The 14,043-nt window shown below is 35.3% G+C and overlaps 1 protein-coding gene across 16 annotated transcripts in view; it reads left to right on the top strand.

The window, feature by feature from the left end:
* The window catches only part of LOC108689963 (collagen alpha chain CG42342), a 168,321-nt gene that overhangs the window by 51,414 nt on the left and 102,864 nt on the right, over window positions 1-14,043 (top strand). Inside the window, exons 1-2 of one of the 16 annotated variants that reach the window (XM_018196977.1) lie at window positions 9,698-9,746; window positions 9,875-9,913. The exons of the other annotated variants lie outside the window; for them this stretch is intronic. Coding sequence (XP_018052466.1) covers window positions 9,883-9,913 — 31 coding nt within the window. The 5' untranslated portion in view covers window positions 9,698-9,746; window positions 9,875-9,882. Of the gene's footprint in view, window positions 1-9,697; window positions 9,747-9,874; window positions 9,914-14,043 lie in introns of those variants that run through there. 16 annotated transcript variants of the gene reach the window in all.

The raw sequence follows: 14,043 nt of genomic DNA, 5'->3' as shown, positions 1-14,043 counted from the left end.
TATATCTTATTTAAAGAAATATATATCTTATTTAATTATCTAAAGAAATATATATCTTATTTAAAGAAATATATATCTAAATAAGTGCAATAAAATAATTAAAAATCTTATGTTTTTCTATAAAATGCTATCGCGATTTATCAGGGATTAAATGGGCAATAAATAAGTAAAGTACCAGCCACGTATTTGAACAATCGTTTTTTTTGCAAAAATAAAGCGAGTGACGAAGATACGGTTATGATTTACTTGCAAAAGTCACTGGAACGACTTTGCGACGAATATGCAAGTCGCGGGAACCTCGAAACATGAGTAAAAGGCAAAAATATGAGCGGCGTAAGAAATACGGGGCCGAGTGGTGAGCGATGTTCGTCTCAAGGAACATAAAGTTACAGGAAGCATAGAGTGCGAATAAAAGGGACGAAAATATGCCGGGAAATCCGAGACGATTTACCGAGAACTGACTCGGGTGCGGTTTTTCGCCGGCTTGAGAAACTATCGTTTCATGTCGTCTGGAGAGCGTGAGCGAACCGAGGTATTGTAACCGTTAGAAATCGTCGTGATGATTTACGTTCTTGCGAGTCGAACAGGAATATTTTGTAACTCATGCAAAGATGCACAGAATAGGGATATACTGTAGATATTTGCAATGAAAAAACATTTCATTCAAATAAATCTCAATAATATTTCTTTGGATATAGTATTAACTAAATAAATTTATTCATATAAAATAAAAAATGATAGTTTCCAAATTAATGATTTTTGTATCTAATAAATATATGTTTATATTTAATAAATATTTACTTAAACCTTTTAAACCAGTATTTATTAAAATTTAGTATTTTTTTCAGTGTGGATGTAATAATTTATAAATCTCTATTTTCTAAAATCTTTGGGGTAAAATCTAATTCTAAAGAGTGAAATCTCGCTCTTAAAAATTGACAATTGAGCCATTCTTTTTCTACACTCAATTATTACTCTTCGCCATTCCACTAAAGATTTTAAAGAGTGATATTGGTTATATTAAATATTACTTCGTAAAATCAATATTTTATTTCTGAACAGTGCGTATAATTATTAGGTATGTGCACATTAATGCATATTAATTTAATAATGCATGATACGATTAACCGTAAGATTTATGGAACGATATCGATGAGCATTTATATTTATGATATATAATATATTATGATTAGTTCTGAGAGACATATCGTGAAAGAGTTCAATAAACTTTCACATATATTACTGTTATATGCATAGTTTATTCTTTTATACGATAACTTTTACATATAATAAAGTACCTAACGACTAAGCTCTTTGACAGTCTTCGAGATTTACGATAAGATATAATCGTATTCGTTTCCGTTGGACTAGCATCAGTGTCGATCCAAAAGTTGACATAGTATTACAAAAGAAAAATTGCCCCTTCCAACCACTTTGTAAAATCGATCATACCATCTGGCCCGACAATGTAAGAACTATTCTCATGCAAAGTGACTCACGACGTCGCAATTTCAAGAGAGAGATCCGCTACGCCATCGTTACTATCGGCTGCCGGTGAGCTCGTCTTTGCTTTTCGTCCCTTCTTCCGTTCTTGCCGCTCCTCCTTTCTTCGTTTCTTGCGCCTCCTCTACTCGACGACGTCGAGGGATTTGGCGCCGCGCGGCCTTACTTTCCGTAAGTAGGCGGGATGATGGTACAGGTCGAAGACCGTTGCTATCCGACGGAATGTCCGTTGTCGATATGCCGTGGCTCATTGCTTCGTCTCAACAGCTCGTATGTTATCATCCTCAAGTACATTTATACGACTATGCGCGGCAGAGAACGACGCTACATTTAATCTCGCGACGATCAGTGCTGGTCAGTACTTTAAGAAGCAAAGATCGAGCTACTCGCTGCGAGGCGAGGCGCTAACGCTGACACTCACATCATTTCTCCGCGTAATATAATACCGGCCGAATGAATACTAAATACTGTCACAGGATAAATTTAATTCCGAGACGTCTATATAAATAAGATTACCACGATTGCCACAAAATTAGAAATCTGGAAAATCGGGAGATTTTCGTGTAAAGGAAATTGAAAATGATCAGGGAAATCAGGGAAAGATCAGGGAATTTTGCAAAATTTTTCTAGAAAATTAAAATTCTTTAAAGAAGTTATATCACTCTATTAACTTAACAATTAAAAATGCAAGCAGTATCAGCAACAATAACAATTCACATCGCTATATAAAATTGATCTTACAAAAAATATTAAATTGATCTTACAAAAAAATATTTAACAATTTCCAAATCAGGACGAAAATACAAAAAATTTTTAAATGTTGAAAGGAAAATTTGCACGTTTCGGATTCGAGATAGACATATGAATGTGTGTGCGTGCGTGCATGCGTGCGTCGTGCGTGCGTGCGTGCGTGCGTGCGTGCGTGTGTGTGTGTGCGCGCGTGTGTGTGTGTGTGTGTGTGTGTGAGTTTTGTCTTGCAATTAACATTCAAGACAATTATTCTTCATAAAACGAAGTGTCCTTGTTGTTGAAGTTAATCCTGAAGCAAACAAGGTAATTTCTTAGTCAAACACCAGCAATCGCACTAGATTTTTTACATATTCATCCGTCAAGATCTTTTCTTCTTTTCTTTTTCGAAAGACATCGAATACTTGTGCGTCTCGCGGTTGCGTCCGACCGAATTTGAGTACCGCCGTGTGTTCTGAGATTATTCGTTTGTCCCTATGGTTAACCGAGAACAACAATGCAAGCGTGACGTGGCGGGCATGCAGAGTCAAGCCGATCCGCTTCGATACGGTCCACCGCGTAACTTCAATTTTCGTAGGTCACGCCGGATGCCTTTCGGGAGACACACAGGAGAATTACTCAGGGATGCCTATTACGGACGAACCATAGTCTGTCGCCCCTATCAGGCACAGATAGCGCGAGCATTATTCCTGAAATAGGTTTCGGCAACGGCAACGTGGGCGCATTGTTGTGTGCACCTGAACGGCGCGCGGCGATAGAAACGGAGAACGCCATCCCTGCGATTTACGAGCGCCGGGCTCGTATGGCGATTCAAAGCAGCGGCCGGGTCCTAACGGGGCTTGCAAATTTGCATCTTGTCGGGATAGAGCGAGCGGTACAATGATGGGCCCCTTGAGCGACTTGAAACCTACGTTTATATTGTCCAAGGGAGGTAGCGATTCAGCCGCAATTCTCGTCTTTCGTTCGTGAATCGTGCGAAACGAACGAGTTGGGAATATTCGCGGGAATGAATTTTCATCACATCTCGATCGTTTTTAATCGAATCTTTCGATTTTCATTTCTACTCTTTTCTGAAATTTAATACCCACGTTATTGCGTTTCCGACGCTTCGTCATATATCTATTTTATATCCTGTACTTATAAAGCTGAGTTGTATTGTGAAATAATTTATCTACGGAAAGAACGGTTTTATTGAAGTATTTAAAAATTTCGCTTGATACGGATTTAGTTGAAAATAATTTTGTTGAAAGATTAAAATAGGACGTTAAAGCTGGTTGCTAGAATATCAAAATTTTTGTTATTATGAATTTTCTACATAATTATTTTGATGATTCAACAATATTATTTTCAGATCTATATCTGGCTAAAATTTTAAAACTTTCAGCAAAATTATTCTTTCCTTATAAACACTAAGAAAAAAAATACGTACAGAAAGAAAAATACATTAAATATTAATAAATATTTATTTAAATATTTTAAATAATGTAAATTCTAAATATTTACAGTACTAGACAGTAAATAAATATTTAATAAAAAAAATGATTGTTAGATCGAACTAATGGTTTTTAATTGTTAAATCAAATAAATATATTTTTATATTTAGTAAATATTTAGTTGGTATTCTATTCAAATGATTTATTAAAAAACTTAGAATTTTTTTATTGCAAAATTCGACAATGCTTCAACATTTTATAACTGTTGTAACATACTGTAATTGATCACGTTAAATAATTCCCAGATAGGATCAAATTTTCTCAGAATCTTTCACGCGACATACGATTCGGTTTAAGAAAATCCGACTAAAGAGTCTTCTTTAAATAGCCACTTGTATGTAGTGTGTAGGAGAAATGCCGAAAGTTCGCTCATCTCCCCGAGCAATTTTGACTGAGTTATGATGTTGTAAAGTTTGCGGCTTATCATTCATAAATTTACGAGTGAGCGCATCGGAGTGCAACGGGGGACAACAAGCGTAAAGTAGGACGCGCTTAGTTTTTACGCGAATAATATATCTGTTTCATATTTTCTCCATATCTACCATCGTGCACTTCATCCGTATTTGTTCCGTTTACGCGAAACGACTGATCGGAGCAACTTTCTCGTATACAATAACGTTTAAAAAAAAATAGAATTAGCAACTTGGTTAAATTTTCTCGTTATTTACAACTCGTGGAAATATATATATATCTCTCTCGTAATCTCGCGCATCTACATCGCTAAACGAGATGTTAACTTTTTGTTTTTTATCAGTAGAACATTCCTGAGTAATTGCTTTTTCGTAAATGGCCATTATCGCTTTTGTTTTCCCTCGTGAATCGATGGTTCGTATCAATTCAGTGAAAATTGAGAATTCTTTTCCATGTATAAAACATCTCGTCGTTACTTGATAAAAATATCGGAGAGGACTATTGTTTCTTGGCACGCACACGGAAATATATAAATAAAACGTCAAGATCTATGCGTGGGAAGAGGTATCTGCAATCGTAAATCAGAAGCCGGTAGCGGCAACGCTTTAATCTATTCGAGACAATATATACAGAGCCATGTCTCTATATACGTAATCCGGCGAGCGTAGTTTGGCTATTTATAGGAAGGAAAAAAATGGCCCGTGTCGATATATCGATTCACGCCGACCTCCTCGTCTTGAGCTTCTCTTCGTTGTATATCTCACCGACGAGTACTTTTAGTCGCTTCATCGGCCGCGTGCTGTCGCTGAATTTCAATATAACGGGGAATGTTATCTGGTATGTAGGTAAAGAAATTTACTTCTGTCGTGCACAAGACTTCTCCACGTGCTGCCCTTCGAGAACGCGTCACTCTTGATCTTCACGTGATCAAGTTCGTTCGGATGTTTCTTCGCGATCTGAATGCGATTTGCACAATAAAAGTCGTTTCTCCTCTCTTCATTCGATCTCGTTCACGGAACAACCGAATACTGAAATCAAATAAAATCAATGATAAAATGAATAGCATACAGAATTTGAAAAAAAAAACAAATGTAAAATGTTTCGAGAAATTTTACACAGTTGAAAAATTTGTGCTGAATTCAACATTTCACATGTCCCAAACGGTCCATTCAAATTTTTGTGTTAATTTAACATAAGCTGAATATATTTGGAAGTAACAAATATTATATATAAATTTAACAGAAAAAATATAGTACTAAAATGTAACAATTTTTAAACAAATTGTAGAAGCATATTTTTTCAGTAAATTTAAAATTTATATATTAGATTAACGCAGTTAAGTAAACTTAACATTTATAATATATTAAATTGATATATTTTATTCATTTATGTTAGAGTTTACGTTTTAAAATACGTAATTTATTTACTCATAAATTGTATTATTTTAACATTAAAAAATGTTGAATATATATTTAATGTTGAATATATATTTAACAGAAAAATTTTAACAAGATTTGGTTTTAACACAAATACAAAAATTTTTTTACTCTGTAGATTTTTCTCAATTTATATTATAATATTCCATCTCTGTGATAAACATGTTATTTGTCAATTGCAACAACTAGATTCTTTAAGTGAAATTCTTTTTTTTTTCTGCCATGATGCATATCACGAAGGTGAGAAACAGACATTTAACATGCGGTTCATTCAACTTCACGATAGACGGTGAGCTACGTAATTAAAATAAAAAATGCCGTGTGACGCAATACAGAGAAGTTTCAACTCGGTAACTGCCGTCGCGTTGGAGCTTTTTTTTTTAATTCACGATGAGGCGAAAAATGTGTCTCGCCGCTACGTTATCTCGGTACAAGGGGACACTTTGTTAGCGTTAACTACCATCGCTACTTTCTCGCGGAACTCGAGAGATGGATAATTAAAATGAAAATTTTATAGCGAGCGTCCTTTTTAATACGTCTCTAGCGAACATTCTAAAAGAATATATACTCAAACTTGTAATTCGCATAGAAATAGAAATTTACGTTTTAATAGAAATTTCTGCTTTAATTCGTTCTCTGTGCAGCCCATTCGTTGGGAGATACTGCATAATTTGCTTTCTTTCTCTCTCCCTCTCTCTCTCTCTCTCTCTCTCTCTCTCTCTCTCTCTCTCTTTCTTTCTTCTCCGTATCGTAACACTCGTACTGTGACGTGAGAAAATTCGAGAAAGCTTTTCCGGTATGTCGAATCCCTTTTACATGGAATCTCTTTCTCGGAAGTCGGCATTATAGAACATACCTTGCTGCATAGTCATGTCCTATCAGCGCTTTGTATTCCATGATTCTATAGTGCATCACAATATATACAATGTCGTATAGTGAAAATTAGTATTCCATGTTATTACTGCTTTAAAGGACTATTTCTGATGAATTAATGGATGCCCGATAATTGAACTTATAGCCAACTTCATTAACAATGGTTAATTCCAATTGTAATTTACCTGATTATTTGTCTGGAGTTGGAAGGCTCACAGTTCCCATACACCGCTTCAGGAAAACTAATTACAGTAGAAAGTCCTAATATGAAAATGTGAGTAGTGACTGAGTTATATATGCAATTAAAGTTAGCTAATGATATTTTATATTTTCATGCGCGCGTTTTATTACTCTAGAATTATATGTATGAGTTTATTGTTTTTTTTTTTAATTGTAAAAGACATTTTTCAATCATTTCCGATTCGTTTTAACCCTTAGTACACACTCTTAATACACATGTTCGTGATGACGTCACAGAGTCTATTGTGCGTCGGCAGTGCCAGGCAGTGCCAGTCGCCCAACGAATTGACGCGCAATAGATTCCGTGACGTCATTACGTTGCGTCGTACGATGATCATGCCCGTTAATATTTTCAAAAAAACGATCGCGGTGTTTTCGCATCGCTAAGCCGTGCGTTAATTAACTGTTACCATTTCTATCGTCTTATTCTATGGTTTATCTTATCAGATAGTAGATGTGAACGACATGTCGATCGTTCATTTATACTTATATTCTGCAGAAAAACAAGTTATGATATCAAAATGATATCAAAATGATTCCAAAATGATTATTAAAAGACATTTTTTAATTATTTCCGATCCATTTTAACCCTTATAGTTAGTTTTTGGCACTCTTAACACACATGTTTGATCATTTGTGTTCTGGCTTAATTTTCATTACGTTTACAAATATATATAAATTATTGAACAATTTTTACATATATTTTGACATCTTTAGAAAGTATTTGTGCAGTTATATATTCATAACAAATTGTAGATAAATTGTTGTAACTAAATATAGTTAATGAAATGCACTGTTTCATATAAAAATGCAAAACTCTGAAACAAAAATATTTAACTGTATTTAGTTACAACAATTTATCAACAATTTATATAAAAATTTAATAATTTATATATATTTATAAAAATAATGAAAATTAAGCCAGAATACGAATGTCCAAATGTATATATTAAGAATGCAAATACTAATGTGTACTATAAGGATTAAAATGAATTGGAAATAATTGAAAAATGTCTTTTAATAATTATTTTGGAGTTATTTTGATATCATAACTTGTTATTCTGCTTGAACAGATTCGAATATAAGTATAAATGAACAATCAACGACATTCATATCCACTATCTGATATGTAAGATAAATCACAGAATAAGACAATAGAAATATGGTAACAGTTAATTAATGCACGGCTTAGCAATGCGAAAACACCGCGACCATTTTTTTGAAAATATTAACGGTCATGATTATCGTACGACGCAACGTGATGACGTCGTGATGACGATGTCTATTGCGCATCACAGCGTCAGTTAGCCGGGCAACCCGGCACTGCCTGGCACGCGCCGGTACGTATTTGATGCGTTTCGCGTCGTTCCGTGTTTCGTGCGTACTTTTTCCGTTCAGAACGAGCTTTGTATGAGAAGTGAGTGTCGTAGGATTGTCGGGAGTGTCGGGAACATAAAATCTGGCAATAAATGATTGTCGTGGAACAATGCGTACGAATCTATTCGTGTTAATCGGACCGTTGGCTCGCTCGAAGTATCGGAGTGAAGTGCCGCGGTTACTAGTTCCTGATTTCCTGTAGTGTATTATTAGAAGTATTGAAGGATCATGGAGCATAAATTAGTACGTGCGAAACGCCAAATAATTCCTATTTCAAGATATCAATCCTGCAAACTGTGTGAAGTTGCTCTGGTCGAGCCGTTGATCGTTGGTGCGTCGGATCTTTTGAAATTCTAGAGTCGGAATAAAGTTGCTACGATCTCCGAGCGTCTTGAACAAGTCTTTAGCACATCGGGAGTGTTAAATCTGGCAGTGAATAATTGTCGTAGTATAAATTTATATGTGATGGTTAAACGCAATTTGAATTCCGCCCTACTGCGTCGCGTCGAATCGCGTTACAGTTGGTGCGTCGAAGCTCCGAGCATCAGCGTGAAGTTGCCGTCGTCTTTCGAATTTCGTAAAAACATATCTCGGATTCGAACGCGTCGGGAGTGCCGGGAGTGCCGGATTCAATAATGAGCGGTCATCGCAAAGCAATGTGCACGTAAACATTTTTTCGGACATTGCGATTTTCGGACAGTTAGTCATTCGTGGTTCGTCGAAGATTCGAGCGTCGATATGAAGTGAGCATTGCTTGCTTGATTTTAAGTTTATAATATTATTTAAAATTATCTTTGTTTAGTACGATCGGGAAAAAATTAATCTATTATTAATACTCCTTTTTAGAATTTTTTGGAAAGTAATAAAATAACACACACATAATTTTAATCTAGAAAACAAGATTTAAAAGATTTTTCACATTTTCTATTTAATTTCATAATGAATTCGAATAATTTCGCTTTTCTCGAAACGCAAATATTGTTGAAATGAAAGGTAACAAGAATAATATTATAAATATTAATTAGTATACATAAATTATGTACGTAGACTTTTGATTAAAATGAGAAGATAAACTTTATTTTTTACCAAAAAAAGCATTAGAGTCACGATAGCGATAATAGCTCAATTTGGAAATCGCAAATGTAAGAGAGAAAATTCTGCGTGAAATTCGTCTTATAAAAAACGTTAGATTCATATAATATTTAAATATGATAATCGATGAAGCGCGCGGCCTTGGCATTTGTTTACCGGCGCTCAGTGTGACATTGCATACACAAGGTCGGCGGTTATCGCTCATTTGTACGGAGATTTTCGAGCGAGCAGGTAGCTGTTACGCATCGCTTCTCGTAACGCGATCACGTCGAATACTTGTAAGTGCCAAACTTCATCAACGTATCGAAGTTGCTTCACATTGGAACATGAGATAATGCACGAAACGTGAATTCAAGTGTAATGTTCTTAAATAGATGAAAGCGTATGATTAACGTTGCAAGTACCGTGCGAGGTGTTGTACGATTGTCGCACTCCGATAATTATTTCGGTCGTGTTCAGTCGTAATTAATTAACCGCGTTTTCGGGAATGTTGTGTGCACGTGTGCAACGAAGCAACCTGAGAGGAGGAGGAGAGGCCTGGGGTGGTGTCGGGCGACGGCGAAGCAACCGTGTGGTGAGTAATAATTTATCATGTATTATTTTATTTATTAATTATTAATAATTACTTTACACATGCAGCAATTATCTGTTGCTGTATTAATTATTTGAGAATTAATTTGAATATATTTGTACATTTTGTAGTTTGATGTATGCAACACTTCGCTGCTGCGCATCGTATCGGTGAGTCTAATTATTATCTATTAATCAAAGAGGTGATGAAATCTACAAGAATATTGGTGGATATAAAATAAATATATATTAATGTATTAAGTTGAGAAAATAAGAATATTATGAATAAATGTGTAACATTTTGTAAATTCGCCACTTTATAATAAATAACTTCATGACAAATAATATTAATATTTCACGTTGGCATATATTACGTAGTTTTCCGTTGATTTATCGTTCATAAATAAAATAATGATTTAAATTATTATTTCTGAATGTTATTCTGAGTGTAAATTCAGCAAAAATTAACAACGATTTTTAAAAAGGCAAAGGGAAGATCTAGTAAACATTATTATTACACCACATTCTTTGTTAAGCATTCTATACATAGGTCGGATTTTCAGTAGTTATGAACGAAGATGTAATATATATTATTATTTGAGCAATTTTTATAAAATTTTTATATATTATAATTGATTAAATTTTTTAATTGATTAAATTTAATTGTTTAAGTAAATTTTGAAAAGTAAAAAGTATAAAGAGAAATATAAGAATTAAAAAAAGTGTAACAAGCAGATAAATTATATTTCTAAAATGCGAATTTTGTTTAAAATTTATTATGATATTCATATTTTCTCAAATTCGTATTCTCAAAATAGTTATGTATTGTAAAATGCAAAAAGAAATTATAATATTAATATTTATATTTTAAAATGTGAAATCGAGGAAATGGGAAATCGAGCAATAAAAATTAATTATATCAGTTCAATTAATATGAAATCCTATAATAAGTATAAGTAACATATCAAAACGTATAATATATATATATATATTTAGGTAGGGACTTGAATTCTACGCTATACCATTGACTAACTTTAATTGCTTATAGCTCGAAGATTATATGGGATATTATTGATCCTAATTAATTTACAGCGTACACTGTTAAAATACCATATGAAAGCGTTAAGATTAAATGAATTAACGTGATGTCGCTTGCATAATCAATCGATGTTTAATGTCTTGTGAAATTCCAATCGAATGTAATCACAGCGATTTTACGCGCAGTATTTCAATTTCATCAGTCCCATTCATTCGTACGATATCAGGACGCTATCTCTTATCTGTGCACGTGCGACTATTTCGGTAATATGTCTTTCGCGCAATCTCATGCTGTGCCACTTCGAGGGTAAAAGGGAGACGAGAGAATCGGAGAATGCCGGATTCCACGGCGTGACCCGCTGCGCGCGAACGAGAAGGAAGGTCGAAGGTTCGCGACCGGCATGGCAGGAAATTGGTTTCGTTTGTGAAATTCTTCGAGCGGAAAGTACCTCGCTCACCCTTCGTCATCTTTCTCACACTCGCCAGACTATGGAGCTTGCCCTCACCGGCCGCCCGGATCGAAACTTGTCGCGATCGGCTGGCGAGAGAGTTTACAACGGAGGTATTACTCGCGCGCATCTTACCCCCGTCCATCTATTCACTGATCGACTGGCAGTTGTGTAACAGGCAGGCAAACTACCTTTAACAATCCTTAAAGAAGATTGTCCTTTTGAATCGACTCTTTTGCCGTCGATAAGGATAACGCCTGCGAATGAAATCAACGTAACAAAGTGTATGGCGTAGTGCGATTTAAATCTCAGGCGGAGAGAAATAAAATTCATTACTTCGTGGCAGGAAATCAATTTCCGATTTTCTTAATTACCAAAGGAAGATTTATATTTCTATAATAAATTGATTAGAAATTAATATTGAATCTCTCATGAGTAAAAAATGTATTCGATTAAGATTCTTTGTGTCTGATAATATTTTTTGTGCACTGAGAGAAAGGATTTTATTAATTTAACAAATCATCAGTACCTTTAACAAATGATATGTGTGACAATAAATAATTTGGTTTGTTGTGATTGCTATTAGTCTGCTATATACACCAACCAATTATTATTAACAGCAGCAAATTATATAGAATCTAATCTTTTGGATAGACTTTAGATTCGTTTACATAGAAATCGTAGATAATCGTGGAGTCTTTAGTTGTAAGAAACTGATCAATCACAATCAAATATAGAGAAAATACTTGATCAACTTCTTACGATCTATTTGAGACCCTGCGTCTGACTTCTATATATGAGCTTCTTATTTGCAAGTGACACTTGATTATTTGTTATATTGACGAATGAGAAATAATTAATTTGCAATAGTAACTAATCCATCGTTTTTTAAATATCACATTTATTTTCTCTTGATTTATTTCTATAACAAAATCATTTCTCTCAGTGTGAATTTATATAATTTCCAATTCATTCATTTCAATCCATTCATTGAATCTCTGACAAGTATTCGATAATGAAGTAGCAGGGATATGACGCGTTTAGCGATTTAGCGAGGGTTAGTGATTTTTTTTGCGGATGGTTAATTAGCAAAAACGACCGAACTGCGCTGATTGCGCGGGACAGAATTATTCGTTAACGAAGCGACGCTCGCGGATTACGGCATTGAATAATTCGGAGGGTTTTTAGGAAGAATCCCCCCACGCGAAGAGAGTTGACGAGGTTCTCTCGTCGCTCGCGTGAAACTTTTGTAATTTGCGTCGCGACGCCAAGCGGAACGACGACCCTGTAATCAGGCGAGTGCGATTAATTTCGATAATCTTTCCGATCCCGCACGAACTTCCGGCGAGGATCAACACATTCTTTTTCCTTTTTATTATTATTATTATTTTTTTTTTAATTAACGCGAATGGTCCGTGTTACATTTCGTCGTAATAATCGTAAATATTCGCGCTCGACCGTAAAACCTGTCATACGACGCAGTTCAACAAATCTTCGGGTTAGCACTCGCTCACTCACTCATATCGCATTCGCGATCGTGTTACAGCAGTTACACGATACTATTTACTGGTAATACCTCGTAATATCGTGCCTCTCGACAAGATAAGCGAGAGAGAATTTGTTACTGACGAATCACGTGTGCCAGAGCATAAGGCACTGTATTCGGTCCATTATGTGTTTTGGAATAATAAGCTACTAAGCGCGCGCGTGAACGTGCGTTAAGCTAAGCCAACGTGCTGTAACCCGAGCAAGCGTTTACGTATACATACAATACAAGACCGCGATGAAATAGAGTTCACTGCGAATGCAAATGTCGATACGCGTTTATTCACGCGCCACCGGAAGCATCGTAAAAAATACACGGCAACGTTTGCAGATTGTTTCCCTTTACTCGGCTCATTCTCTTTTATCAGTAATAAACTCTGCAACGTGCAGCTGTCTGACAAGTCGGTAGAAACTCCCGGAATGATTAAAGACTTTGCGTTCGAGCACGAGGATGCGCCGCGAGATTAACGTCGATTTAGAAGATTTTGCACGCCGATGGCATTAATCTAGTTAAAATATCGATCCGGAAGACTTGACGCTGTTCGTTTCTGCCACGCTTCGACACCCGGGACCGAAGTGTTTAGCATAATAAATCGGGGAAGCCGGATCGTCCTCGTGCACCAGCTCAATGATCAGCTTCCGGTTTTGCGGGACGATTTGTCGTTTACGCTCGATGATCGAATTCACTTCGTTACCGAGCCACGAGCGCGTATCGTTATGCTCTGCTAACTCTCGTCGTGGAGATTTGTCTAATGAATTGCTGGACCAATCATTCGTTACGCGGATGATGCAATTATAACTGTTAGTTAATTAATTTTTGAATAAGTGAGATGACCACAATATCCCAGGTAGTTTTCTTTAAAACCTTATTCTAAAAATCTAAAAAATGAAAGCTAGATTAAATAACTTTTGAAAATGTCAAATAAAAGAAAATTAAAATTATCACCCAGATCACACAGAAGTCTTAAGGTTTATTATTTTTGCGTTTTTCTCTTACAGCACAAAATTACACAAAGTTATAGCAATATTGCAGAGATTTTGCAGCGATATTACTGCGAATTCTGTGCTGTGAATTTATTGTATCTCTTAATAGTATACTGAAAGAAAAAAATTGGCTGCAAATGTCAATTTTAAAATGCTATGTCATATTTACCATCTAATTTGCTGCAGCAGCCAATCTTTTTTTTCAGTGTAGGTATCTTAACTGTATAACATAATACAATATACTAGTAAAAATGCAATATATATGCATAAGATTGAAATTTGTTG

This window comes from Atta colombica, unplaced genomic scaffold (genome assembly GCF_001594045.1).
Source record: "Atta colombica isolate Treedump-2 unplaced genomic scaffold, Acol1.0 scaffold288, whole genome shotgun sequence".
NCBI lineage: Eukaryota > Metazoa > Arthropoda > Insecta > Hymenoptera > Formicidae > Atta > Atta colombica.
Note: the sequence above shows the minus strand (reverse complement) of the source record. Positions and strands in the feature narration are given on the sequence as shown.